The sequence below is a fragment of the Saccoglossus kowalevskii genome, chromosome 16 (genome assembly GCF_978046115.1).
Source record: "Saccoglossus kowalevskii chromosome 16, keSacKowa6.1, whole genome shotgun sequence".
NCBI lineage: Eukaryota > Metazoa > Hemichordata > Enteropneusta > Harrimaniidae > Saccoglossus > Saccoglossus kowalevskii.
The window spans coordinates 29211970-29239668 of record NC_140656.1 but is presented as its reverse complement, the minus strand read 5'-3'; the positions used below and the strand labels follow the sequence as shown (position 1 = coordinate 29239668).

Genomic DNA, 27699 nt, shown 5'->3' with positions numbered 1-27699 from the left:
GTGTTTTTTTACTTTTTTTAAAAAAAAAACACGAAAGAATCTTGTTCTGAAATGTTTGATGGGGAAAAGAATTCGGTCAGCAAAACATCATTATTAATTTTATTTTTATACGATTGTTTCTAATCTCTTGTTTACTTCGTTAATTTATTTGAAGAGATTGTTTATTCCATGGTGATTATTTTAATTCAAAAAGGCGTTCCACTCGGCATGACTAATGGACATACGCCCTTAGCAACCGATCGGCAAGTTGATAGCTTGTTTGCTGGAGGTCGTCATTGCTGCGTCTTGTATTAGCATATTTTAATAAGCCACGTGACGACATTCTGAATGTCAGCGGGCTGGCGTTGAATCCGGTTGAGCGGCGACAAGTTGTTTACTTGAAGATCGGAGAAAGTTTATGTTACTTCAAAGCTACTGGGCGAACAGTGTTTTGGTTATGTCACCCTAGTACACAGCCGTGTGACTACTGAGGGCACATCGGGCGTTACGTCGCTAAAATAAAGATAAGAAGGTACGTACAATGGTCACCGGGAAGCCCGAGTCGCCATGATAATTGTAATATCGATTTGAAAACCACTCGTGGTGCTCAAAGTAGTTCTATAAACTTTACACTGTCCCTCGCATTAGTACGATCACATTTTTATTAAAGGTCTAATCCCGTGAACACATATAACCAGCGAAGTTGATTAGCTTGTCACAACACTCCTTGAAGACATGAACTGGCACCCTGGGGGTATTTTACGACCATTAATTTTAATTCGCCGTGTCGAGGTTCTTCGTGTTTTATTCGGGAAATTAAATAGGCTTGTGAATTAAGTTTCGATTCCTAAATTCAGTTCAGATACCTGTATACTTTCTGGGAACTATAAAGACGACAACACGACCGACTACTATAATATTTTTGATATTTGATTTGGGGTGTTGATCTATCGAACTGTATTTTGTATAAATAAACCATGGTCGTGAAAAGTAGATTGTATTTCTGTCCAATGCCCAATATATAGATTTAATTAGTTTTCCGGCATCGTTTCCGTCGAACCTCTTCGTAAAATCACTGCCGGTGTGTTTTCAAGGAGAAAGGAAATGATGCACCTTTTCAATTAACTTGGGTCTTTCTGGGACCTAGGCCATCATATTAAATTAAGCGTTCATAATGCCCCGGACAACGAACTACAAATATCATTAGCCTGAGTTGACCAACATTGCAGGGGATGTATTATGGAAACACAAAGGCACACAGTCATCAAAGAGCTATTGAGAAAAGATTATCACTCCCTAGACGATATCTGGCTTTTGTTATTTTTTTACTTATGAAATCTATTCTCACTTCCATAAACATTTCTTACTGAACATTTCTGTAGGCAATAAGTTAAAAAACATGCACCTCTGCCACCTGTGGATTGTCCGCAATTGTTGATAATTTGTTTATTTTTCTTGACAGAATACACAGAATATTAAACAATGTTAGACCCGAGTTTGCCCTGGCTAGCCGTGGGCTATAGAAATCTCAATAAAGAAAAGTTTACTCGAAGACGTTATGAGAAAGAGGACTACAGTAGCACTTTGGAAGATAGGAATACAGACGAAGATGTGCGTATGAGGTCAGCGGTGTCAAATCAACGACAGCGTGTCAAGAGTGCGACAACGTACAGGCATTATTATACTGCACGTAATACATCAAGACCTAGGAGCGCTTCTTCTGTTCTGAATAAAGTAAACCGACCATTGAGTGCACAATCTGGCAGGTATGCCGCAGACGGTCGATATACACCCAGTGATCAAATGTCTCTGTGTCGGCTTTCATCTCGGCGGAGAGTCAAAAGTGCTACCACTCGTAGACACGTGGTGCCCTTACAGAAGAGCCACACCCTCATTGAACGTTTTTACCACAATGAAAAAATAACACACATTAATGAACATGAGCATAGCTCGGAAGACAGGTGTGTTTATTGTCCGGTGGAATGCCGCCCACCTTCTAGCAGCACTAACAGACCAACGTCATCTACTGGATTAGTAGCTGCAAGACTGCCATCGCATTTTGATCGTTTTATTCACTGGACCCGACCCAGCACAGCTCCTGCAACGGTAAAGCTTGACAAATAACTACACACATGCATATATTAGGTGCTTTAATAACAACAAAAGTAAACCTTGACATACAAAAAAAATCATTATTTTATCTAATAATCTTCATTGAATCTTCATTGAATCTTCATTGAATCGTATCCTCATTAGGATCTTGATAAAGTTGTACAATAAAGGAAAAGAAAAGACACGCAAAATAGATCTTACATCTAATAATAATTATTATTCATCTAGCACCAAAAATAGTAAAATTTGTCATTCCATAAAATGTTTTCAGATTTTCCTTCAAACAAGGTAAACTACATCTCTAGCATAGATGTGTTCTCGGTCATTGGCATCACATTCAAACACTTTATTTACATTGGACGCAGAAGCGTTATAGCACGTGATGGAAAAATAATCCAGCCTTGTTATCACAACACAAAGAACCCACATTCTCACAACACAAAGCATTTTCTGTTGTTATTTTGGGCTATGATCTCTCAATAAATTATTACTACAAGCAGGAAAAAAATGTATAATAATAAGGATACTGCATTGTATGTACTCAGGCAGTATGGGTTGCATCAACCTCTGCTACACGTTTACCGATACAATCACCGTACTGCCTAAGTGCATACTTTGCTGTATTCTTGTGATAACCTTATAATATTTTGATTGTTTACTCTAAGGCAGGTGACACTTTGTTTTTATTAAGATTTTCCTCCCTTAAATACAGTTGTGTGTATTTAGACAGTGCTATTATTATTTTATTCCTTATGATAACAGTAACTGTTTGTATGCTCTCCTACTGTCTGTATGTTATACTGATTGTAGGGATGTTTTGTTTGATAGTCAACAAGTTTGGGTTGCACTGCAGTTTGTATAGTGTGCTTGTATACAACTACACCATGTATAAGTGTACTTGTGTGTGATTACTCTACACGAATATTCATTATACCGATTTAAGTGAACATGTTTTTTACATACTGTAGACATGCCCTTTATTTTGTTGGTATTTATCAGTCACCTTAGTAACCAGACCCAATGTGATATTTGTGTTGTCAACGTGCTATGATTGGCATCTCTGAGTAATAAGCTGATAAAGCTGGAATACTATGCCATAAATAACAGCAAAGCAGCGCAGCGTAAAATTAAAAAAAAGAAATGTCTAAAAAATTGTACCTGTAAAAAACGTGTTACAAAACAGTGAAATTGTGCAAATTTTAATATTATTGAGTCTGGTTGTGACTAGCTACAAATGAACACAAATTGAGTGTTAGTGTAGGGGCAGGGGTAATGACAGTAAACAATTGACATTTATAGTGATAAGGGGGATTTGTACAATAGCTTTAGTTTACTTTAGAAATCACCTCATCTAAACCTAGCCTAACCTGTCATTGTTCAAGGGGACTCTTGTAACACAGGTGTTTGTACTCGAATACTGTAACCAACTTTATTTTCACAAGACAAATTTTCGCGTGTCGGTGTAAATCATGAAATTTTTGTAGCAGTGAAAATTTCTTTGGGGTTCTATGACGTGGAGTACCCGTACCATCTAGTTTTCGTGAAATTTGTTCTTAACAAATGTTGTTAAACCATTAAATCGGTAAATTTCCTAGAAGTGAAAATTAAGTGGTTTACAGTATCTTCTCTCTAGGCTTTATGTTGCATTTATATTGTTTTCACTATGAAGACTTGTCATGATATCATTTGATGATTTATGGGTGTTAAGGTGAAGTCATTGTGACCCCCCCCCCCTCTCTGTCTTGATAACCACACTGAGATGAATTGTGAATTTCATGTCATCAAAATATTTACGCTTCTACTGGTAAATATTTCACAATTTACATAATAAACCAATTTCATTAAGCTGATATAAATGTTTGTGATTTTCGATTTGTTATTCGACACTGTCATTGCCAGTAAAAATATTAAAATGGCCGGTGGTTCAAAGTTTACGCTCCTCAACTTACACATGTTGCATATTTTCAAGAAAACAATTGGATTTCACTTTTATTATGATGTGAAGACAGTGCTATTAATTTAAAATTTGGTTTTTCATAGTGTAAATTGTTCTATGTAATTTTTGAAAGACTACCTGTAGTCACTATTACATTCATTTCATTCAAAATAACAAAGAAATTATAGTTAAAAATATGCAAAATATTTCACCAACATTTTTGTGAAAAATTATTGCATTCAAAAGAATAAATAGAAAAAACCTAAAAAACAAAATTTGTTACAGTTTTGTTGAATTATTGATTGACATTTATTGAAAAAATTGGTTCAGTCATATCAAGCTCTACTAGTCCATTTAAATGTTAAACTAGGATCTTGATTATAATTTCCGCTGCACTTATATCCTTTCATTTCTACTTCTATTATTGTATACAAGTTTGTAATGTACGGCTGATGTCAGCGTGTGTTATGTTTAATTAGGTTATACATAGTAATAACACGGTATTAGTTCGTAAAGTGATTACGTCAATATCTTCATTACATCCATTGCTGCTTTCATGCAAGCAATTATCCATGTAATTTCAGAAATTTGAAAGCGTCTTTACAGTTAAATTGGTTTTATTTGGCGCCTCAGATGTCCACCCACTCCATGTTTGTAAATTACCTACTCTGTGATATATTAGAAAATAAATGCCTGGCCTTGTGGGTAATAACCGTTGCCGTCACCGGACACTTAAATTGTCACCTTTAAAATATATCAAAGTCAAATTGAGTTTTTAGAACGTTCGCCCTTGATTTTGTTCAAAGTATGCATACAGATCTATTAATGTTGATATGTCTTGACACCCTCCCTTGTAATAATGTATATGGTTGCTATGACAATGGTCATTACTCAGAATTAAAATCAAATGATTCCTCGCAGACGCATACAGGAGTAATAATATTTGTCTATAGAAATAATAGACCTATTTAGCATATGGTTCAGACAGGATAACTCCCTTGGTTACTATGGCGATTCTTTAAGTTAAGTAACCGTGTGTCCTCGAGCATAGTGTTATTAAATACGAGTATGTTTATCAGTAACCATGGCATTATATATTAAGGTTGTGTGGGAATTTTGTGGTTGACCTCTGTTGACCCTGTCTCAGTTTATTCCACATAACATATCGTTCCCCTCAGCGACTATTGATTTTGTTTCGTGTTCTTTTGTCTTTTAGAGAAAAGAATTTTTACAGTTACCCAGGCACAATGGTGTAAGTATTGATTATTGTTGTTATATGTAACATACGGTTTTATAAGTTTGGGAAATAATGCCACAAAATAAAATTATAAAAAAGCAAATAAATTGCTTACATAGTGATGTGAACAGAATTATAGTGTAGTTTTTCATGAGACATTTACACAAAAAATAACAATTTTCATTAATTCACTATATTCCTGACAAAAATTGCCCACCACACTAATTTGACAAAAAATTCAGAGCATTTTATCATAATTTTTGTTTTTTCTTCCTAAATATTCTGCCAAAAAACCTTTAAAAAAGATAACCCATTATGAAGCTAATTTATTTGAATTTGTATGGTTTTGGTGCAAATTTGAGTCATTTGAAATCTCTGGTAACCAGGGCAACAGGCCATGCGACATTGTAGTATTGATTGTATTATTAAAAAAAAAACGATTTAAATTAGCTGTTCAGACTGTCTGCATAAATTAACACCTTCATTAGATGAACTACGCAAATTGTAGATATAGCAAAATGTGTGGAAATATTACAATTTGAACAAGATTTGTAAAGAGGTTTTGAATCACAAGAGAAATTCAATGATGATCAAGAATAATCGGCACAACTAAGGGATTGGTCATTGGAGATGATAAAAAAATGGTGCAAAAAACATAGATTTTTTTTTCAGGATAATGTTGTAAATATTTATTAGCTTTCCTCTATCCTATGTATGAAATATACCCCCCCCCCCCTCCCCAGTATATATTTTTTATTTCTTACATCAGAACCTCTCTATTTGATTCTCAGCCAGTAATATATGCTTGAAATTACGATGTATTGGTTGTCTGTCAAAGATTGTGCATGCTTTGATGACTTACATGTGAATATGCAAAATAAGAGTATTTCTGACCCATTTGTTTTGTGAAACAAATATCAACAAGTATATATTATTTTTGTCAATTTTAAAAAGTGCCAATTTGCCATTTCTTCCTCAAATTTTCAAAATCATGAAACCCTTCTAATGGTGAAAGTTAAATGCTTTACAATATATTGTCATATATTAGGCATGTTTATGTAACTAATTTGCCATGGTAACAGTGTTTTATTTACATTAATCCTAGACTAAATACTGAGGTGGTAGGTGTGTGGGGGCTCAGTGTTTATGTCTAGGGATTGTAATTACAAACTATATAGGAACAGTAATGCATATGGTCTGGCTGCAAAACAATCAAGTCACTTCCATGTAAACTGTGACATAAAACAGAATACCCTGTCACCAATAAATAACTTATTAGTGCTGAGGTAACGAAGGTGTTCATTTTTTATATTTATATTTATTTACAAGTATATGGAGGGGAAACTGGAAAAAGTGATCAGGGTAAAGACATGTTTCCTGTTCACTTAGAGGGCTCTGTTTTTATATTTATACTGGTAATATTACTGTAAAATCTGTATTAAAAGCCGCGGCTACTATTAAAATGGTACAATGCAACAGAGAGAATGCAGATTCTATTAGAGCATCTACACATATGAGAAATGGTGAATTTTTGGGTCTCAATTGTTCAAAAAGAATGGGTGCGACTTCTATTAGGGATGCGGCTTCCAATACAGATTTTACGATACTGTACTTATATAAAGTAAATATGTAGCTACATATATAAAGTCTGAAGTCTATTCACTTTTTTGTCCTGAAATCATTCTTCACTTCATCACATTAACATTGACCAAAACAGGATGCTTGCCAAAATTAGCTTAACGCTTTGGACACCAAAGTCAACTTATATTTCCTTTCACTAGATTAACCTGCATTATTTTTTACAAAAATGTTAATAAAAAATGTTAATTTGGTCAGAAATTCACAGACTAATTATACAATTATCATCATTACAGTGTGAAAAATATGCCAAAATTTGATGTGCATCTTTCATATTTTTTTCATATATATTCACAATAAAAAATGACTGATTTATCATAGAATATTAACCTTACTGTAGTACAAGTATGTTATACCAGTTATTTATAGTTACTACACTTACTTATAATCATTTTGTCACTCTAGGTGAGGCGAGGCAATGTGCCGCATTATACCAATTTTGTTCGACGAATAGACTTGGGAATTCGTGATAGGACTCCATCACCACCACCGAGAACTAGGAGGGCATTTGAAGAAGACCAACCAAGATCAGTATCATCTCTATCGGCCGTCCATTCAGCTAGTAGTCATAGATACGAGAATGGTGTTGATGTCGGGATGCACAGTGAAGGGGACTCAGACTGGCAGGATATTGGTAAATGTAGTATTCCAGAAACCTTTGAAATATTCTCAGTGTTTCTAATTCTTCTCTCCAAGTACATGTAGCTTTATAGGTTTAGGGAAATGCCATGTATAGGTGACTCCATCTGATGCATCCTCCCTTCCAACAGTTCATAAAACTGTTTTGAGGTAACCATATATTATTATTATATGTTTGTGTTGGTGAAACATAAATAAATAAATGAATAAATGAATGAATGAATGAATGAATGAATAAATAAATAAATAAATAAATAAATAAATAAATAAATAAATAAATAAATAAATAAATAAATAAATAAATAAATAAATAAATAAATAAATAAATAAACAAACAAACAAACTAGTAGGCTGATTGGCAATCCGATGAGGGATGCAAACAATCATTTTTTAGCCATTGCCATGGCAACAACAAGAAATGAATTTTTGGCAAATTTTTCCACCTAACTAGAGTGCAGGTGTAAATTGCCTGCCAAGTTTGAAAGTAATCTACCCAACCAAAAAAACACACAATATGTATATGTGGACAGACAGATGATGACAGGCGTAATGATTATAAGAGCAATCTTTGCTGGGAGCAAATCGCGAATAAATATTTGATGATATTAGTATTGGTGCATTGCATTGAAATACTATTTAAAATTAGTTAGTTTATAAAATTTGAACACACAAACAAATTGGAAGTCAAAACGATCACAAGTATTAGCATTTTAAGTTATTATATATTCCCTCAATCTGCACAATTGAATATATCATATATGAGTCCTGAGATCTAAGTAAAGCACAATGGCGCTCTAAGAGTTCAACACAAACACAGTTGTGATAATCACAATCACACAATTGCAATTCAGCTTTACTGTAAATTCCTGCAATGATTACTGTCGTCGTATTCATGTGACTCAGTGAATCCTACACTACAACATTAACCTAATGTACATACAGCTGTTAAATGTATTCTAACAAACGTAGTTATTATTCTTTTTCTTTTAATTCCCGCAGCAGACATCTTTATCTGTTTATATTGGTTTAATATTAATGAACCAGTGATAGACTAAAGCTTTTTGGCTTAATCACACCTTAGGAACGGATTAAACACTGTTGTCATTTGAGCAGACGTTTTTCAATAGATAAGCTATAAATGGAGTAACATTTACTGTAACTAACGACTCTAAAATGGTCTTCTTTCACTTCCAGAAATCCGTGAGGAGCTTGCCCCTGATCAATATGGTAAGTTAATAAAAAATGTGAATATTCAAAATGTTTAAATTTTCCTGATATATGATAATTTGAGTAAATTTATGAGGAGGCATGAAAGTAATTATGACTCCCTAGAACCCTGGTGAAAGCCACTGTGACTCCCTGGGGCCCTAGTTAATGCCACTATGACTCCCTAGAACCCTAGTAAAAGCCACCGTGACTCCCTAGGACACTAATGAAAGCCACTGTAATTCCTTAGAACCCCAGTGAAAGCCATCATGTATGCCAGTGAAAGCTACTGTTACTTCCTCAGACCCCGGTGAAAACCACTGTGACTTCCTAGGACCCCAGTGAAAATCACTGTGACTTCTTGACAGTAGTTATGAAATTGTCACAGCAAAAAAATGTTATGAATAGTTTAATTATTTACAAATTTGTTGTTATTTTCACTCAATTTGATGATATTTTCGGACTAAAGAAACAGAACAAGAATTCCTTCTAGGTTATAATAGGTTTTTAAATCAGCGTTTTTGAATGGAACTATTTTGTAGAAGGTTACAAATATTGGTAATTTTATAAGTGGCTCACTAATATTTTAAACCTATCACAATTCTAGTTGGTATTCACTTTAAAAGCATTTTATTCTCATTTAGATGAAGAAGCTTATGATGATGCAATCCATATCCCAACGCCGACACCGGAACCAAAAGATGAAGAATTATTTAATGTAGTACCGCCAGATGAGGTATCTCAGGCTTGGCTGGAACATGTCCCTCATGCACCTGTGAGTAATTTAGTTAAGAGATTTAAATTTTTATTATAACCAATGTCACCATCAATGTGCTTTGGTTACCATGGTTTAGAATTGTCTGAGCTTTCGCTAACCCTTTGCTTGTCACCAACAGTCAATTGCTTTAGATTTGGCGACAATGCACTATGCTACTTTTATCACTATGACTAATATCAGTAAATAACTATCAATTACTATGAGAAAATTGCCATCATTTATAAACATGTCATCACCCACTAAAAGATAAATTAATTAAACACCAGAAAAACACATAATTCATATTAATAAGGATATTTAAAAAAGTAACCTGAAATTTAAGTAATTTCATTCTCTTGCAGTATATTTCCGTAAATTTGTTTGTCACACAAATTCTTGTGATTAGTGAAATCTTTTCTGCATATCACTATAATTCATACCTTTATTTATGATCTATTATTATTACCAGTTGGTTATGAGATTAAATAAATAACAGTCAATAGGGAAAAATATCAAAATAACACATCAATTTGCAATAGTACTACTATAACACTCCTCGTTTTATTGTTTAAATTCCTGTTTGGAGAATATTGCTTATTTCCATTCCTATTAAAGATTTTTATCAATAAAATTTATTCCATCTTATTCCATAAATATTATTTCATCTATTTAATTGAAAACTAGCATTAAACTTGGTTAAAAATTGGTTCAAATGTCTTGAAATTAATATGACAAAAAAGACGCTGGCTGTGAAAATTAATTTTAATGTTTTCCTTTTCAGACACCAACACCAGCAACATCTGATGGTATTCCTACACCACGGAGGGAGCCCTCACCACCTCTATCTTCAGTCAAAATGTCCTCTCAACGTGTAAGTAAACCCACAACTATAGACATACCAGAGAGAGTACCTTCTCCTCCGCCTACAAAAACACCCACCCCTCCATCATCGCCAAAACCTAAGAAAGAGGTTCGCATACAAGAAACAGTTCAGACAATCCCATCCAAACCTAGAATACCCAAGGAGAAAAAAGAGAAGAAAGGCGGGCAGGTGCGAAGAGTTTCAAACGCAAGGAAGGAAAGTCTGAGACCAGAAATACTGGCTAGCCTTGAGCCTGCACCGGTGGAAGAAGAGAAACAAGAGGTGAAAGAAGAAAAAGTTGAAGAAGTTGTTGAAAAGCCAGAAGTAATTATTCCAGCACTGCCTGCTTTTCAGGAAAAACAACGAGATCCTGTGCCTGAACCAACTGTGTCCGTAGAAAAACAGTCTATGAGGTAATTAAACACTTTAAAGTCCTTTGCAAAGCACCATGGGATGAAATGTGGAAGTGTTTGCTAATGCATATAGACTTTAATTAAATAAATGCAAATAGGCAGTTTATTTACTGTTATCTGAAAGTGATTGACTGTAGTTTATTCACAACGAACCTTTGATTTTTTTTTTCTGTCATCAAATTTGACTAGGTTTTCTAAAAAATCTTGATACATGCAAAATACTAGGAATGAAAAAATGATTGATTTGCACCTCTTATATACAATGTCACCATTGCAATTTGTAACCACTGATGTAACTAGATTTATTTTTGGAACAACCAAAAATACAGATGACATTCGCACTTAATATATTGTTTAACATTTCCGGATATACTGGGATGACACAGGAATGACCTCATTGTCTGGTTCGTTGTGCCTACAAAGGGGGAGGGAGACTCTATCAGAGTTTTGCGTGTTCAATCATGCATGCATCACTTTTCAACCATGTCACGTAATATGTAAAAATTTTAGCTGATGAATAATAATAGTCACTCAAACTTCACAAGAGACATATGTCATTTTTTTTTTTTGCAATCGTCATTTTAGCGAACAATGCAATATTTTTTATTTTAGACATTTATATATTATTGTATATTCAAAAAAACAAAATAACTTGGAAACAACTCTACATGTGAGAAGGCTACTGCCTCTAACTGAGATTCATTCACCCAGTTTTTAAGGCCAACCCTGATAAAATTGCCTTATCTTACAGAAATGTGAGAAATATCTGTGTTTTTCAAAGGGAACCACAGCAAACCCAAGGTATCAAGACAATTGCATTTGTCACCTTTATAAAGTTTAAACCCCAAATCCATTTTCAATGTACAGAATGTTTTTAAATCTCATTTGGCAAAGATAGCTCTTAAACTGTGTGTCCTTATGGTTTCCAACAACAACACAAGTAGTGCTACTGGATTCCTCAAATGCTCTGCTGTTTGGTATCCAATTTGACCTGTTTCTATTCTACCTTTCGAGTGGTGTTGACCTGGCAAGATCGTGTTTCACCGACCAAATTCCACCCAGTACGCCCCCGTGCATTGACAGAGTGAATTCAATAGACTATAAATGACAATAGTTAACGACCATTGTCAATATAACATACAATTGCAGGACACTTGATAGCTTTTGACAAGTAAAATTGAATTGAAGTCTTGTATATGTCATTGAGGCAATCAATCATGTCAGTGACGTTACTATTCATTAGCAAACCAACACTACATGGACAATTTCACTTTCATTCTATGTTGGCAAATTAATGTGTGTTTTGCTCCAATTTGTTCAATTATAAACACTGTTTTGTTTGCTTTGTTGGTTTTGTTTGAAAACACATTTGTAGGCTGAGCTAAATTATATATATATTTTACTCAAAGCGGGAGGGTCGTCACCTGCACACGCGCGGGAATTGCGTCCCAAGCGATGATAACAACATGCGCTAAAAAATGCAAAGGCTCATGGGTACATGCTAGTTTGTAAACATTGACATGCTATGGTCATCTGACGTATGCGTAGGTGACAACTCCCCTGCTTTAATATAGGAGAATATATAATACATATATTTTGATATGATATCATTGTTGAGTCTGTCACTGATATCATAGAGCTTGTTGATATGTTTTATCCATAATCTGACATAGATAATAACCCATGATATCAATCAGTTCTAATTAATTTCACCCTACATTAATTGATAATAATACAAAAAAATTATATTCGCTTGCTATATATTCCTATCATATGTACAATATTGGGGGGGGGGGGGGCAGAAATGATATCTTCTGATAATTATCATTGATAAGTAAAATCCGCTTAATTAAATCTACATAAACATAACAATAAACTCATTGTTTCCTTGACAAATTTGTGAAATCAAAACACAGTGAATATAATACTGACATTTATTACAGTTATTTGATGTGATTGGTAGAAACTAATGTTGCTGTTGAGGAAACTCTGGTGACAATTAAATTGGTTTTCACAAATTCACTGAATGTATTTCATTAGTGTTGTAGCTGACGTTGTAATCAAAGAACCAGAACCAGAACCAGAGGTAGAAGAACTGAAAGAAGAGAAAAGAAAGAAATTGAATGATCCACCATCACGTAACAAAGTACAAGATTTGTTTGCTCTAGATCCTAATGTAAGTATTTTGTTTGATATCACTTTATTATTATACATCTAGCACAAAAAAAATTGAATTTATGGGTTTGTAAAAAGCTGTATCTGCACATGTTCAAGATTATCTGTCACATTTGAACTCTGTTTATTGTTACATTGTATGTAGAAGTGCTATATTGTTTGACTAAAATAGAATCCTCTCACTGAATGTAAATCTTTGCATAGTACAAAACAATTTTGTTTCTATTTTAGGTTGTTATCTTTCATTAAACTATCAGTACAAGTAGGAAAAGATGTACCGTAAATGCATTAATTAATAACTGAATTTTAATTTTGCTATTTTTGTTGATAAGGAAAATACGCTAAGTTAAATTTGCTAAAGTCATTATTTCTTTGACATGAAATTGAAACCATTGAATATGATCAAAATAGCGAAATACATGGTTTTACAGTATAATACCAGTAATAAGGTTTTCACAAGAATGCCACAAAGTATGCACTCAGGCAGTACAGGATTGCATCAACGTTTGCATACACATCTGGCATTACAATACTTATGGGTATTCTTGTGATAACCTCGTGAATATTATTACTGCCTCTAAAAAGAAATCAAATTTGTTCCCATGGTAACAGATTACCAAATGTATGTTATTTTTTTTAGGCGTTCTCAGCTTGTATATGTGTGAAACCAAAGAATCTTCTTCTCTATAATTAATGTTATTTCTATTTTTGTTTTCTTTCCTTTTTTTGCTTTTCCGCTTGCTGCATTCTAATCCAGGCTATGAAAGTATGTATATGTCTATATCTTGTATGATTTCCAACCATTCTGTATTTTATCTCTGTTTAATCCATTCTCTGACTGCATCAACCATTCCATGCATATATTCTCATCTCAATTGTATTAGATTTCATTTTGCTTTGTTCACAACATCACATGACTTTCATGGTCACATGACTATACTGGCTACAGGACTCCATGCTATACGTCTTAAACATTTCATCAACAAAATTATGGTAAAAGTAACATATTTTAAAACAAACAGAATTAATAGATGACATAATTATTGAATCTAATCTCTTATTATTTGGAATTGGACTATTTTAGTGGAAGGTCACAAAGTTGACTAGTGGTGAAAGGGCTACAGTCAGACAGACATCCATCTTCATTTGGCCAATAGTCTGGACAAAAATAGCAAATGTAGTGGTTTTGGTTGCTACTCTTCAAGATCAGTTCTTATCTGGAAAAAACTATTTTTTCGTGTACGGGGGGGGGGGGTACTTTTATTTGTGAAAATACAGAATATAGTTTGTAAAATAATCTACAGATGCTGCTGTATTATTCTTTAAAATTTCAGTTTGATTGAAAAGTCAGAATACTTACACTGCATGAGTTTGTTTTCATAGCTGTTCATGCGAGAAGCTGAACACAAACAACTTAGTACTGAAGCCATTGTACAATTAATGTCTGTTGAGGGCGCCCTTTTAAAATACAACACACTCTAGCAGTACATGCCATTTTGAGAAAGCAACATCCATGGCTGCTTGTAGAGGTTTCAAACTACAATTTAACACCGATGTGATGACAGTCCTAAAAAAATTGCATAACAGCTCATACAGCCACTAGTGTGTACTCACAATTCAGAAATTAAAAAAAAAAATACTTTCTCTAGTTTTTCAAAATCCAATGCTGTTGACCGAGATGAGCACTCACTGCAGTTGTTAAGGCTAACATTTCAAAAGCAGTTTCATGAAAATTTTACTCTGATATCTAAGGCTTGGTTATGCTGATAGCATACCGGTATATTTAGAAAAAAACATCGTTTTTATTTAGAAAAGCATGCCATATCCAATGGACATTTAAAGAAAATTATGTTAATTCTTGATTATTCAGTGCCAATGTGAAACCTAGAATAAGCCTTAGTGATAATGATTTCTGTGGTTTATTGTAAAGAGCGCCCTCTATATACAACATACTTCATGTTTGTTTCAGTGTCAAATCAATAAATAATTTAGAAAACAATTTGTCCCATCTCTAGGTATATTTTGATTTTGTAGGACAAAATCATAAATTGCACTATTCGGGAGTCTGCCCTGGGAAAAAAAGAACATTGGTTATCACTTATTTCCAGACTTAATTGGATTTTGTTTTTTTCCCATAGTGTAATTCTCTTTTGAGAAACTGTGTGAAGTTTGAAGTTGATGCTGGTCTTCTTTGAACACATACATACACATTTTCAGTAAAACTATTGTTATAGCTACTACATTAATAAGACCCAGAAATAATTTTTTTTAATTGCCATAAAAATCATGCTTTTACTATTTTTCAAAAATTCTGTCTAAAAACCCAACAAAAAAATGGGCTCACTTTGAACTTGCTAAGTGTAATGACCAGAAACAGGAATAATTTTGTCTGTACATAACTGACCTAATCTTATGATAATATCCATTTCATACTTTCAAACTAGTCATCGGTTCAAAATTCATACAGCATAAAATTTTCATATTTGTAATAATTATTGTTTTGTGACTATATTCATGAAAATTCAATCCCAGTCTGTCATATAAACAGTTGGAATGCATTCTTCTCAAAAAATTACTTAGAATGGCCTTTATTTTCAAACTATTTACCTACATATATCCGCTTGTAACACAATTTGGGTTGTATATTTCTAGAAACCAGAAAAAGCATGTGTTTTTGACAAAGTGAATACATAAAAAAAGAAAATCGAGTTTGGAGAAATAATCCGGGAGATAATTTTATAGTCTGTTGCCAAAATCTTGAATAAAGGGGATGTTGTGAAAATTTTAATAATCGAAGACGAAAATAATGTTCAATTCTGTTCACATTCTTGAAATACAGTGACATGGCGTTTAGAACCATGTTCGAAAACTTGGGTAACCAACTATTTTGTGAGAGGTCCCCTGTGAAATAAACTTTGAACTATATGTATGCTTTGCTTAACCTTTTCAACACCAGCCAACCTTTCACTCATTTTACAAAATAAACTTGTATATTAATTATTTCAATTTTTTCAAAAGAATTAATCCAGACCTGCAGCTAATGTGAAATTATATCCATTTTGTCTAAAATTATAGAAAAATTGTAGAAAAATTATAAAAAAATTATAGAAAAATGTGCAAAATGACGTTGTACCTAAATTTGGCGAGAGAAAAAAAAAGGTCAATTTCTGTCAGCATAGGAAATTTCCATGTGACATATGTGAATAAATTCTACAATGATGTATGACCTTTTTGACTGCTTTTGTTCATCCCCTACAATATATAGTAATTAACATTGAATACATTTGAATATTAATTATTCTATTAATTCACATGAATATTGGAAAAGGTGTGTCATATTTTGATTCTACTTTTAGTTCATTTTGTTTCATGCCTAAATTAAGAATATACCGGTAATACATATTTTTAATGCCATAATTTTTTTACACTAAAAATTTGGTCGAAAATTTCACACATTTTTATGTATTTTTCTTTACTGGACAAACAGACCAAACATTAACCTGTTCACCACCGGTTCCCTCTTCATCACAAATTCGCAAAATAGTCTCATTTATAGTCTGCACTTTTCTTCAGAAAATTGGGACAAAAATAAAAAAAAAATTAAAGTAAAACCTGAAAATTGACCTAAATTTTGTCTGTTGGCTCCGATGGTGAATAGGTTTAAAATGTTTTGTAAAAATATGAAAACAAATCATGCAGGTTTATTTAGTGAAAGGAAAAAAGGCTTACTTTTGGCGTAAATGGTTAAAAAAAATCAATTGTAACATGAATATCAATGAATGAATCTGAGTCTGAATGGTTCTGAAAAGTGTAAAAATTGGCTCTAACCCATTACCCATTCTCATTATCCAACATATCATTTCGATATAACACTTTTAGTCTAGGCATAATTCATTGAACCTTTTTATCTATTCTCACTTTGAGATACACACCTTGTGTAATCAACAGTAAAAAAATTATAAAGACAAAGATATTCAATACCTAGTTATTCTTTTTTTGAACTCGTTAAAAACGTTGTGGATTTCTGCTTTTGATATTGTTGTTTAAACACTACCGGTAATTAGTAGCTGTTCTCTTCATTGTCATCGCCAAGGACATTCCAGATTTTAAATATTCATATTAGTGTGAATCATGAAGGAGCTCTCCAGTGGGAGGGTCTTCACTCCATGGAACATCCCACCCTGCTAGATTCATAATTGATTTCTTTTGTGGGTGAGGAAATTAAACAGAAGAGCCTTTAATATCCACAGAAAATAGTGTGTAGAATATTACAATAACCAGGATGTCATCAGAATTCATATTGCATGTTTTACATGCGTTACCATAATAACAGAACACATGACCTGTTTGGATCTTGTCTAATTGATGTGCCGTACGTATTGAAACGATTTCTTTGATGGTCACCTTTAATCAATTCTACTCTAATGGGTAGCAAATGTAATTACGATTAGTATCAATACTGGGTGTCACTGGGCTTTTTTCATTACCCTACTGTCTTGTCTCTTAGTATTGCATTTTGTTGACATCATCCTGGACAGAAGCCGCTGGTAGCCATCTCATACCTTTTTGACTAGTGTAGTATTTCACTCGCTTGACACTCATTCCACTAATGAAATGTTTCAGTTGCGTGTGTGTTTTTTGTTTGGCATCAGCTTCTGAAGCTACAGTCAATATTATTTTAATACCCTTTTGTTTTTGTGTAAACATTGCAGGAGTTACTGGACATGGAGATGAAAATGCGACGTCGTGGTCCTGGCAGTCAGTCTGACGCTGACTCCGCGTATATGGACTTGCAGGCTCCGGCCGTAGATACTATGGATCGAGTGAGTAGACGACTCAATAATGTTACCAATCTTTTCTTTTCAATGTTTTAGATATGTATTTTGTTGTGTGATATTTTTCTTCTTGACCTAAGTGGTTATTTATTGTGATTAGTGTAATTTTTGTCTTGTTTTTATGGTATATACAGTGCATGAATTGTTTTTCATTGCTAGCTTGGCAGCTGGTTTATATCGTGTTCAATGCTGTGTTTACTCTTAGTTTCTATGGCTTTCCTTTGTCATTTTCTGATTCATATTTTTTTTTTAGAAGGAAACATACTGAATAATTTTGTCAGCTTAGAGGAAAATAAAAACTCCACACAAAATCTTTTAAAATATTTGTTAACTGTCAATGTTGTTCTCTTTTGTATCTTGCATTCTAATCTTGTTTTATCTACTAAATAATGTCCATATTAAATATTTTTATTCCTGCATACATCACTGGATTTATGTAATACCTGGTAATATGTCTTATTTTTATATCAAAATGGAATAATTTATAAATTTGGAGTTCATGTTCTAGTAATTATTTATTAATAACAATGTTTTGTTTGTCTATGCAAGTGTTGATAGATAGGCATTTTGTACAAATTGTCATTTTTCACTGTAAAACCTTGAATTAGCATTTTTTTCACTTTAAAAGTCTTGAAATGTTCGTCATTGTGTTATATTAGGTATGTTGTAAATGATTGTGTATGTCTTTATAAATTAAAATCAATTCGTTATTCATATCCTATGCATCACCTATTCAGAAAACACAAAAACAAATCTAATTTAATTTAGATTATTAGTATGTATTGTATTTTTAGTTCATTTTTAACTCAGAACATTAGATTTTATATATTTTCATGTTTCTTATTACCTGAATATATATTATATTTAGATGTTTTTGCAGATTTTGGTTAATTTAAAAATCAGGTTTTTTTTTTAACTTGTGAATACAATCATGCTTGATGCCAAATGTACTGAGAAAAGAATTGAAAATTGAGGTAAATTCAAAACTCCAAGTAGAACCGTTTGCGTACATAATAGCAGAGCTATGGGGTTATTTATATTAACTCTGATGTTAAAAAGCTGCAATAGTATCCGAGTATGAATGTGAATCCATATTTGTTGCATATTTAGATGTTTCGTGGCCTAAATTGGTTGGTTCACAGCTTTCACTTAGAATTACCACTCAGTGACAGTGCTCCTTTAGAATCATTTCGTCTACCGTTATTTGCTTTCTGGTTCACTTTCACCCACCAATAGCCATTGTCCTGTCAATAATATTATACTCTACTCTATGACTATAAAGTATTGAATGCTTAGAATTCCTCTAGTCCATGCTTCGCATAATAGCAATGTGCAAAAGTGTCTCTCACTCTCGCTCTATTTAATTTATTTTCATCTGTGCCTCAGTCTCACGCTCTACTGAATCTTGTAGTTTGGTATAGCTCATGTGATTATGACCAGTTGCGAGAGCCGAGAAATAAAAAAAAAAAATTCCATAATCTTAAATTGGCAAAAATGTATAAATAACAAATTCAGTTTGATCATCATTCACATATTTATTATAGAATGTGCTGTCAAAGTCATGATCAGAATAATTGTCTCAGCAAGTGTTGATGTGTTACATAGGTGCATAGTTGTCAAAACATTGACTTTGGTAGTGACTGATATGTCTATTAGATAGGTAATTGTAAATCTGTGAATGGTCGGTTGAAGCGTCATTTATAAATGTGATAAGTTCTCATACCTTTAGAATTACCCCTCTTCAAAGTGAACATCTTTTGAATTGGCAACTGTAAATAGACACCTCTTCGTTGCTCAGTGATGGTTTTCTTAAAGAATTCTTTGATTGGAATGTGAGTAAATATAATACATATCGATACAGTGTTTCCAAACTAATAACTGTTCTTATTATCTGCTTTTCATCACAGAAATCTAAAATACAGCCGTGGTTGCAAGGGCGACTGGCGTTCTCCAAACAGACAGCACGATTTGAGATTCCCATGGATGTTAGAGTTCTGAAGAACATGACGCCAGTCGAATATCTCACTCAATACTGCATAGTCAGTAAACGAAGACAAGCATTTTATCGAAGACATTTTAATAAAGTTGATAGAGACAATGATTTGAAAATTAACAGAAAGGTGAGTTGTTTACGATCGTAAAAATATTTTAAAATTAATTCAAATATTTAAATATGCCTGGTTTTTGTCTCCCTAAAACATGGCAACGGCCTGAATACATGGTTGCTATCTTTATTGTGGTAGCCATCTTGGAATCTGTACAATGCATTTTTAACAGTTACCAGCTTGGGGAAAATTGCAAGGTTAATTTTTTTTTTTTCACTAATGTCATGGCTGTTCTAGATCATTATTCTGTGTGAGTGCGTTGTCATGGAAATTAGTCCAATTACAGCCATATGCTAATACCATGGCCTTAATACTGTCAAATTAGGTTGCATTTATGTACTTTTAAATTCTTAATGATTGTAAAGAGGAATTTAGATCCGTTATTTTCAAGTGAGAGGAAATTAATCTCCATGCAACATGATATATTCATGAATCGTACTTGTTCCCATTATGGTGACTGATTTTTATCACTAAATGATGATGGTTTGAGAAATGTTAATGTATAAGGTCAGAGGTACATTTACTTGGGGTTTGCAACGCACATAGTAAGGACATCCAAGTATCCTAGTTACCTCGGGCATGCGCATTCGCATTTTTCTGAGTTGGAACGCTTATGTGAGAGCAAGATTGAAACGGGATCTTGGTATCATGTCACCATAGTTGCAAACCCCAAGTAATGTTTCTTTGATAAGGTATGACTGATTTGTTATGTGAAAAAAAGCCATTCAACTTTTTAGACACAATTTCAGTGACTTAATTGTGATTGTAAAATTTGATTTTATGTCCAGCAAAAATAAATTGCATTTTTGCAATATTGATATTCTGACAATAACAACACTTGAAAGCAGTGACGTATGAAAAATCAACTTTTGTACGGCTAAGTGGCTTATTTTGTTTTATTTTATTTTTAATTTTGAAGAGATTGGACTTAATGATATGTGATAAATATTGCAAGGGAAGCAAACTCATAATTTGCAAATGTTAAAAACAATCCTTTTATTCTATGTGTGTAAATTAAACATATTTCTAACCAATAGCGTTACAGAGTGGTTAGAAATGTGTAATTGCGTAAACAGAAATGAGCGAGATATATCGCTGTATTCAAAAACGCAAAAATCAAATATTACACTCTTTTTCACAACCCAAAACATTGTCAAATAAACACTGATTGTTTTTTTCACAGACTCGCTAATTTGAATTACCGGTAAAATTTTTAGAAATGTTGGTGCGTACCCCCATCTTATAAATCTTTGTAATTAGTAATCACATTTTTGAAATATTCTAAAAAATATTTAGTGAAAGGTGACAAAAATTGACTTGCTATTTTTCAGACAAAATAAATCTGCACAAATTATTTCATTTTATTTTAAATGTTTTGATTAAGACCTGAAGCTAATAGGAAATTATGTCTACTTAATACAAAATTAAAAAAAATTCAGGAAAATAGATAAAAATGTACCATAATTTTTTTCAATATTTTTTGTGCCAGGTGACAGTTCTGGACATTGAATGTCACAGTCTCTCCTGACTTTTTTTTTTGTATGTGCAAATTGCAAGTGCTGACACATAGTGCATTTTTGCCACAGAAGTTATATTCATGTTTTGGTGAGAAAACACATTATAAATTTTTCAAGGCAATAATGGTACAAAACGACTTACTGGTCTAAATTTCTAATTAAATTACAACATATATATTTCAGGAATTGGAGCAAGCGTTGAAGAATGTCCATGTTGATGCGATCACGTCTGAAGAAATAGACAAAATTGTTGAGTTGGTCGACCTGGATGACGAGAACTATAAATTTATGTTTAAATTATTTTCTGCCATGTGTGCACTTTCTGAACGAATACTTTATCCAAACTTTGTGTAAGTATTAACACATTTATTTGTTCCTTCTTTATCAGTTTTATTGTAGTCTTGTCAAAAATTCACTGTACATTACTTGGCTTTAGTTTTGGTTTATTTGACTACAAAACATGCTAACTTAAAACACTAATATGTGTGACAGGGTTTATATGATAACAGTTTGAAAGTTTAGATATCCATGTATATACATGTATATATATCCATTATCGTCGCATATCACACCCATTGTATGCCCTTATTTTATACACCCTTGATATGACTAAGTCTGGAACTTATGAGTCAAATGTCAAATTTATCCATTTGAGCACATTAATGTTTCATGCACCTTTTTACATATTTTTATTAATAATAATTTTTTGTAGATTTAATTAGTGACAGGTCCTGATCAAATTTTGTTGAAAAAATTGAACAGGTTTATGACAAAAGTTGACTTTGTTGCTCACAAGATTTCAACAAATATTCCGAGAATAATTAAATTGAAAGCGAGAAACAGGAACACATTCCTTAACATTGTATATTCCTTTGTTTAAGATGTTTACATTCTGTTTTCAACTGCATAAGGTCTTTTCACTGTAGCTGTTTTCAAATAATTGTCTGGGCCTTTTCACTATAGCTGTTAATTGTCAAATTATCGTATAGACCTTTTCACTGTGGCTGTACCCACATAAATCGCAAAATTGTGTTTGTCCCAAATATATTAACGGTGAGCCTTTTCTGTCTGGTCTGAAATCGTTAGAGAATTCACGCTATTTGGAATAAAATATCTGTTCCTCCAAAGCTTGTAGACTTCTGTGCTACATTTCTCACTTTGTTTTGTTGTAAAGAAAAATAATCTTGAGACTGTCACTAAGAAAACAAACTAATCAACAACACTGACATTTGACATTTTTGCATTTACATTTGACTGTCGTACTCATCAAAATTTATGGGAAGAAATGAACTCATATCGATGGTATTTTGATTCAAAGATTAAAAATTTTAAAAAAACAAATGTTATAATATGGATTATTGCCATGACATGATTTTTATTTATTGTTGTGTTTTCAGAACAGAGGATACAGCTCATTTACCCGAGCATCAGAAAGAGAAAGTTGAAGATGCTGATTTTAGTGCCTTGGATTGGAAACTGGATGGATATCCAGTTAATCCACCAGTGAAAAAGATCCTTTACATGCTATGAGCTGTAAACAGAGAATGTGTAAACACTTCAGAGAATTATTAATGTCACACTTCAGAGAATGTGTTAACACCACACTTCACTTAAGTGAATGTGTTAACACAACATTTTGGAGAATGTGTTAACACCACACTTCAGTGAATGTGTTAACACCACATCTCAGTGAATGTGTTAACACCACACTTCACTTAAGTGAATGTGTTAACACAACATTTTGGAGAATGTGTTAACACCACACTTCAGCGAATGTGTTAACACAACATTTTGGAGAATGTGTTAACACCACATCTCAGTGAATGTGTTAATACAACATTTTGGAGAATGTGTTAACACCACACTTCAGCGAATGTGTTAACACCACATCTCAGTGAATGTGTTAACACCACACTTCTGTGAATGTGTTAACACCATACTTCAGTAAATGTGTTAACACCACACTTCAGTGAATGTGTTAACACCACACTTCACTTCAGTGAATGTGTTAACACCACACTTCACTTCAGTGAACGTGTTAACACCACATCTCAGTGAATGTGTTAACACCACACTTCACGTCAGTGAATGTGTTAACACCACATCTCACTGAGATGTGGTGTTAACACCACACTTCACTTCAGTGAATGTGTTAACACCACATCTCAGTGAATGTGTTAACACATACTTTGAAGAATGGTGTTAACAACACACTTCAGATATTGTGCTGACGTCACACTTTTGAGAATGTGTTAAAGTCATACTTGATAGAATGATGTTAACACCACTTCAAGCGATGACATTGATATCGCATTTTTAACAAGGATGCTAACACAATACTTTAGACAAGACTGTTAACTTTATAAGGAATAAAGTGCACTCGAAATACATAATTATGATGTAAAAATAAAAAAAAATTTGATTCCCTAAACATATGCATGAATCATTGGTACTTTCTACATGCACTAGAATATAATGAAATGGATCTGGAGCATCACCAGATGTGTCAAAATAAAAATTTCAATAAATTATGCAATATTGCTATCCACCTTTATCTTACAATACTGTATATATTGTATAGAGTTCTCTTAATATAACTTTATTCAAACATTTTAAAGAGAGTAGCAGGTATTTATTTTTTAATGACATTTTGAGAAACAAGACATTAATAAAAGTTTATCGTTTATAAAAAAATATTTTATTTTCAGAGAATTATGCAACAGAATGTACAAACATGTATTTCTTTTGTGTCGTGTTGTGAATCATTGATAAAGATATTAGGCAACACATCAACATTAATTAACCATTCCGCTCACTGCGAGAATCGCGCGTTATGCGTGAAATCATACATAAAATGGACAAACAAAGGCCATAGCATGGTTGTGGCGTCAAACAGCGTGTGGGATTCGACAAAGTATTTTGGGGATATTTCCATGCTTAATGTGCTGTAAACAGTTGATGGCAGTCAATTTTGATGAAGTAAGGGTGCTCAAAAGCAATATTCCTCTGTCGAAGATCGGCCGGTCGATGTGAGCTACGAAATAAAGAAATTAAAGTTCAAAATCAAATCGTTCGATTTTTGCAGCAGACGTTCGACGCACGTCTTTCATGCTAATCGCGAGATCTCGCAGTTGAACGGAAAATCTCCTATTATTGTAGTTCAAGTGATAATAAAGTTCCGCAGTCGCAACATGTTGTGTTCAATGTGGGGCGCATGAAAAAAAAGTTCTTCATCAACATGAAATCTAAATGCATGCTGCGTGGTGACTTGACGCTTTAATTTTTTATAGTGAAAGCAATTTTTATTTTAAAGATTAATATAAAATATCGTCACATGATTATGGTGTATATTGTTCCCGGTTTAAACATTTAGTGTCACTAGCTGATATGGTACAGTAAATGATTTTCACAACATTTATACATATGCGAATGCAAAAACAAATCATGCGACAGTTTAGTATGTATTGTAGCGATATGAGGATTTCGGATTTACATTTTTGTATTTGAGTAGAATTATTCAAATGATGTAATGACATTAGCATCAAACAAGTTCCAATTTTGCTGTCATTTTGGCACACAAAGTTGGTCATGTGATAAAAAGGCTATTTCACTTGTTCAGTTTGTGGATAATACGAGCCCATGATACCAACTTATCTAAGAATCGTGATGTCAGGTTTGTCATTACCTTGTACAATTATAATGTCGTCACTTGCTTCTATACTTAATTTTTAAAATGAAATGTACAACTTCCAAAAGTTGTGTCTTTTGACGGATTATTTGAAAGTGATATTTTTGTAGTAATATTTATTTGACTTAAGTACATTTTTTTTTACTCTTTGGTAGAGACTGCTTGAAATGTTAAGTAACTTTTATACTTTGAATTACAACAAACAATTTCACCAGTTAAAATATTCCAATTATGATAGAACACTGCTATAAACAAATCACATTTCTCATTCTGTTTAGACAAGTTTTTACTATATATATTGACAATCAATCAATTATTATTTTGTTTAATTTGATCGCATGATAGAAGGAGCAGGTATCATACAAGGCTCAACTTTTAACTCAGAGTCCTTAACTTACTGTACAACTGTAAACAAGTAAACATCTTTTTTACAAATTGCAATGATGTATGACAAAATGAAAAAAACAGAAAATGTAAATCACATCAGGTGACAAAAGATGAGAAATACACTAATTTTCATATTTACTTAATTTGCATTTTCTTTAAAATTCTCTCCTCTAATCATAATATATATATATACATACATATATATATAATATAACATCCACTTTCTGCTACATTGCATGGTTAACTTATGTTCTTTGAGTTAGCACCACAGTCGTACAATTCATATTTGTGAAGCAATTCATGTTTTGTTTTGCTCACTTTGCATGTATTCGGGTGTGGTACATGTATGCTGCCCTCTGTGGCAGGTATGAGTCAAAAACATTCTGTTATCTCTCAATAGAGTAAAAAAATTCTGCCCCACCACAGTATACAAGAGTAACCCATAGACTCAATTCTAGATTGAGATAGATTTCTACGAAGGCCAATCTAGGGAGAAATGCAAAAACATTTCATTTACAATGTGCAATTGTTTCTAAAATAGATAATAAAATATTTTACTTTATTATAAAAGAATTCTTCTTGACTGTTCTTTAGTTTTGCTGTGCAAAGTAATTTTAAATATTATAATGGTGTGGGATTGGTCAAATTTGTTTCTCTGCAACAAGTGATGGAACAATGTTGTTTGCTTGTAGATTTAGATGAAATTTTCGTCAACCAGTTTTATAAAATTAGGAAGATTTTAAAGAGTAGTTTTATAGATCCAGGCATGGAGCCGTGAACAGCCATTGGTGGCGCTGTATACATTCAAAATATATTAAGGCTTGCCTCTGCTCATTCAGACTTGTGTACAGGCCAAAAACAGTTGTTAAATTTGGTGACCAGTTTAGTATGATAGAAAGCGTGTACAGTTTTTAAATTACCACAATAGACAGAGTTAAAGGTTGTTAGCATATTGCATATGCAGTGAGAATGCTTCGGGCCCTTTTCAGTATTCCACAACCAATGCATCATCACAGTGAGTCAATTGCAATTTAAAAATCCAACCTATAACGGGTCAGTCAGCAAAACGCTCCATAGAATTATATGGGATTTAATGACAATGGTCATTATTATGCAGTATATTACACTTTGATAATTTGTATAGATAGTCAATATACCTTATCTTTCTATGTAAATAAGAAAAACACAAGAGTATTTTCACAGCTTTGAAGAGGAGAAAATTATGGAACCTTTCCCTGGAGAAGTTAATGAAATGTGAAGTTACTCTTCGTTTACAATTGAAAATACTCTCAATTATTTTAAATACTTCACAATGGAGCCAGATTACTTGGTGAATCACTTTTCCACAATAGAATACAGTCCGACAATATGCTGTGGTCTTTGTGCTGTTTTCTGTTTTAAATAAATTGTAGACTTGTCGAGTGATATAAAATAAGCAGGTATTTCTTGCAGTATATTTAATCAAAGACGCGCATATTAAGTATCGAAGTACAGTTGATGACTGAATAATTACTAGCAGACTACAGCAACATGCCAGAGTTTAAGGTGAGCTGCTGTGAAGCTATTGGTCAGAATGATGATTAAATGACGCCCATGAAACACAGTAAAAAGGCAAATTAACAGTGAATAATCTGTTCAATGTATACTATGAATTTCATGAAGGCATGAATTTGTTTTATATGAAATATTTATACATGTTTTATAAATTTAAATTTAATACTTTGAATAAAAGTACGCCAATCATACCATGTTTACCATGGCAGTAAATCAACCAATGACTGTAGGAAACTTGCAAAGACTCATGGGTAATGGAATTACCAATAGTCTTCTTTGTATTTTGAGTGTGAGAGGATCTTCCAGGGTAAATGTTTTATAAATATTTTATAAATTACTAAAAAAGACAGTCGTCTCACCATGTCATGTTTGATATGCGTCCTATAGCTACATATACAACATGTGTGAAATGCATTGATTGTTTATTCAAATACTCAATTGTGTCAATCTGAAGAGCTCTGACTGCAGAGAATATTTCTTGTGATAATCCTAATTGTTTGTTAACCTGAAAAAAATAAAATGTAAATACATATTGTATTGGAAATACAAATAGGAGAACACATTTTAAAGAAAAGTACAAGAGTGTGGGGAAATTAAAGTTTTTTCTCCAATCTTCAAAGACCTGTTCATATTTCTAAATGGTTCACCTTCTCTAACAA

The 27699-nt window shown here is 32.9% G+C and overlaps 1 protein-coding gene across 2 annotated transcripts; it reads left to right on the top strand.

Annotated features, from left to right (window-relative positions):
- The first annotated feature begins 314 nt into the window (after positions 1 to 314).
- LOC100372411 (uncharacterized) lies at positions 315 to 26059 on the top strand. Of its 2 annotated transcripts, none has more exons than XM_085491322.1 (12): positions 315 to 511; positions 1442 to 2085; positions 5244 to 5279; positions 7308 to 7536; positions 8736 to 8768; positions 9392 to 9522; positions 10286 to 10779; positions 12820 to 12955; positions 17667 to 17777; positions 19712 to 19909; positions 21595 to 21761; positions 22809 to 26059. In XM_085491322.1, the coding sequence occupies exons 2-12, from the start codon at positions 1462 to 1464 to the stop codon at positions 22939 to 22941; spliced, it is 2292 nt and encodes a 763-aa protein (XP_085347448.1). In that variant the 5' UTR covers positions 315 to 511; positions 1442 to 1461; the 3' UTR covers positions 22942 to 26059. The 2 variants fall into 2 exon arrangements, with proteins under 2 accessions (XP_085347448.1, XP_006812778.1); XM_006812715.3 differs by having other exon boundaries at positions 19697 to 19909.
- The last annotated feature ends 1640 nt before the right edge of the window (positions 26060 to 27699 follow it).

Coding starts and splice junctions, on each gene's coding strand:
- LOC100372411 (XM_006812715.3), top strand. CDS start 1,462: ATGTTAGACCCGAGTTTGCCCTGGCTAGCCGTGGGCTATAGAAATCTC. Junction 9,523..10,285: donor AACATGTCCCTCATGCACCT/GTGAGTAATTTA, acceptor TTTCCTTTTCAG/ACACCAACACCAGCAACATC. Junction 21,762..22,808: donor ATACTTTATCCAAACTTTGT/GTAAGTATTAAC, acceptor TTGTGTTTTCAG/AACAGAGGATACAGCTCATT.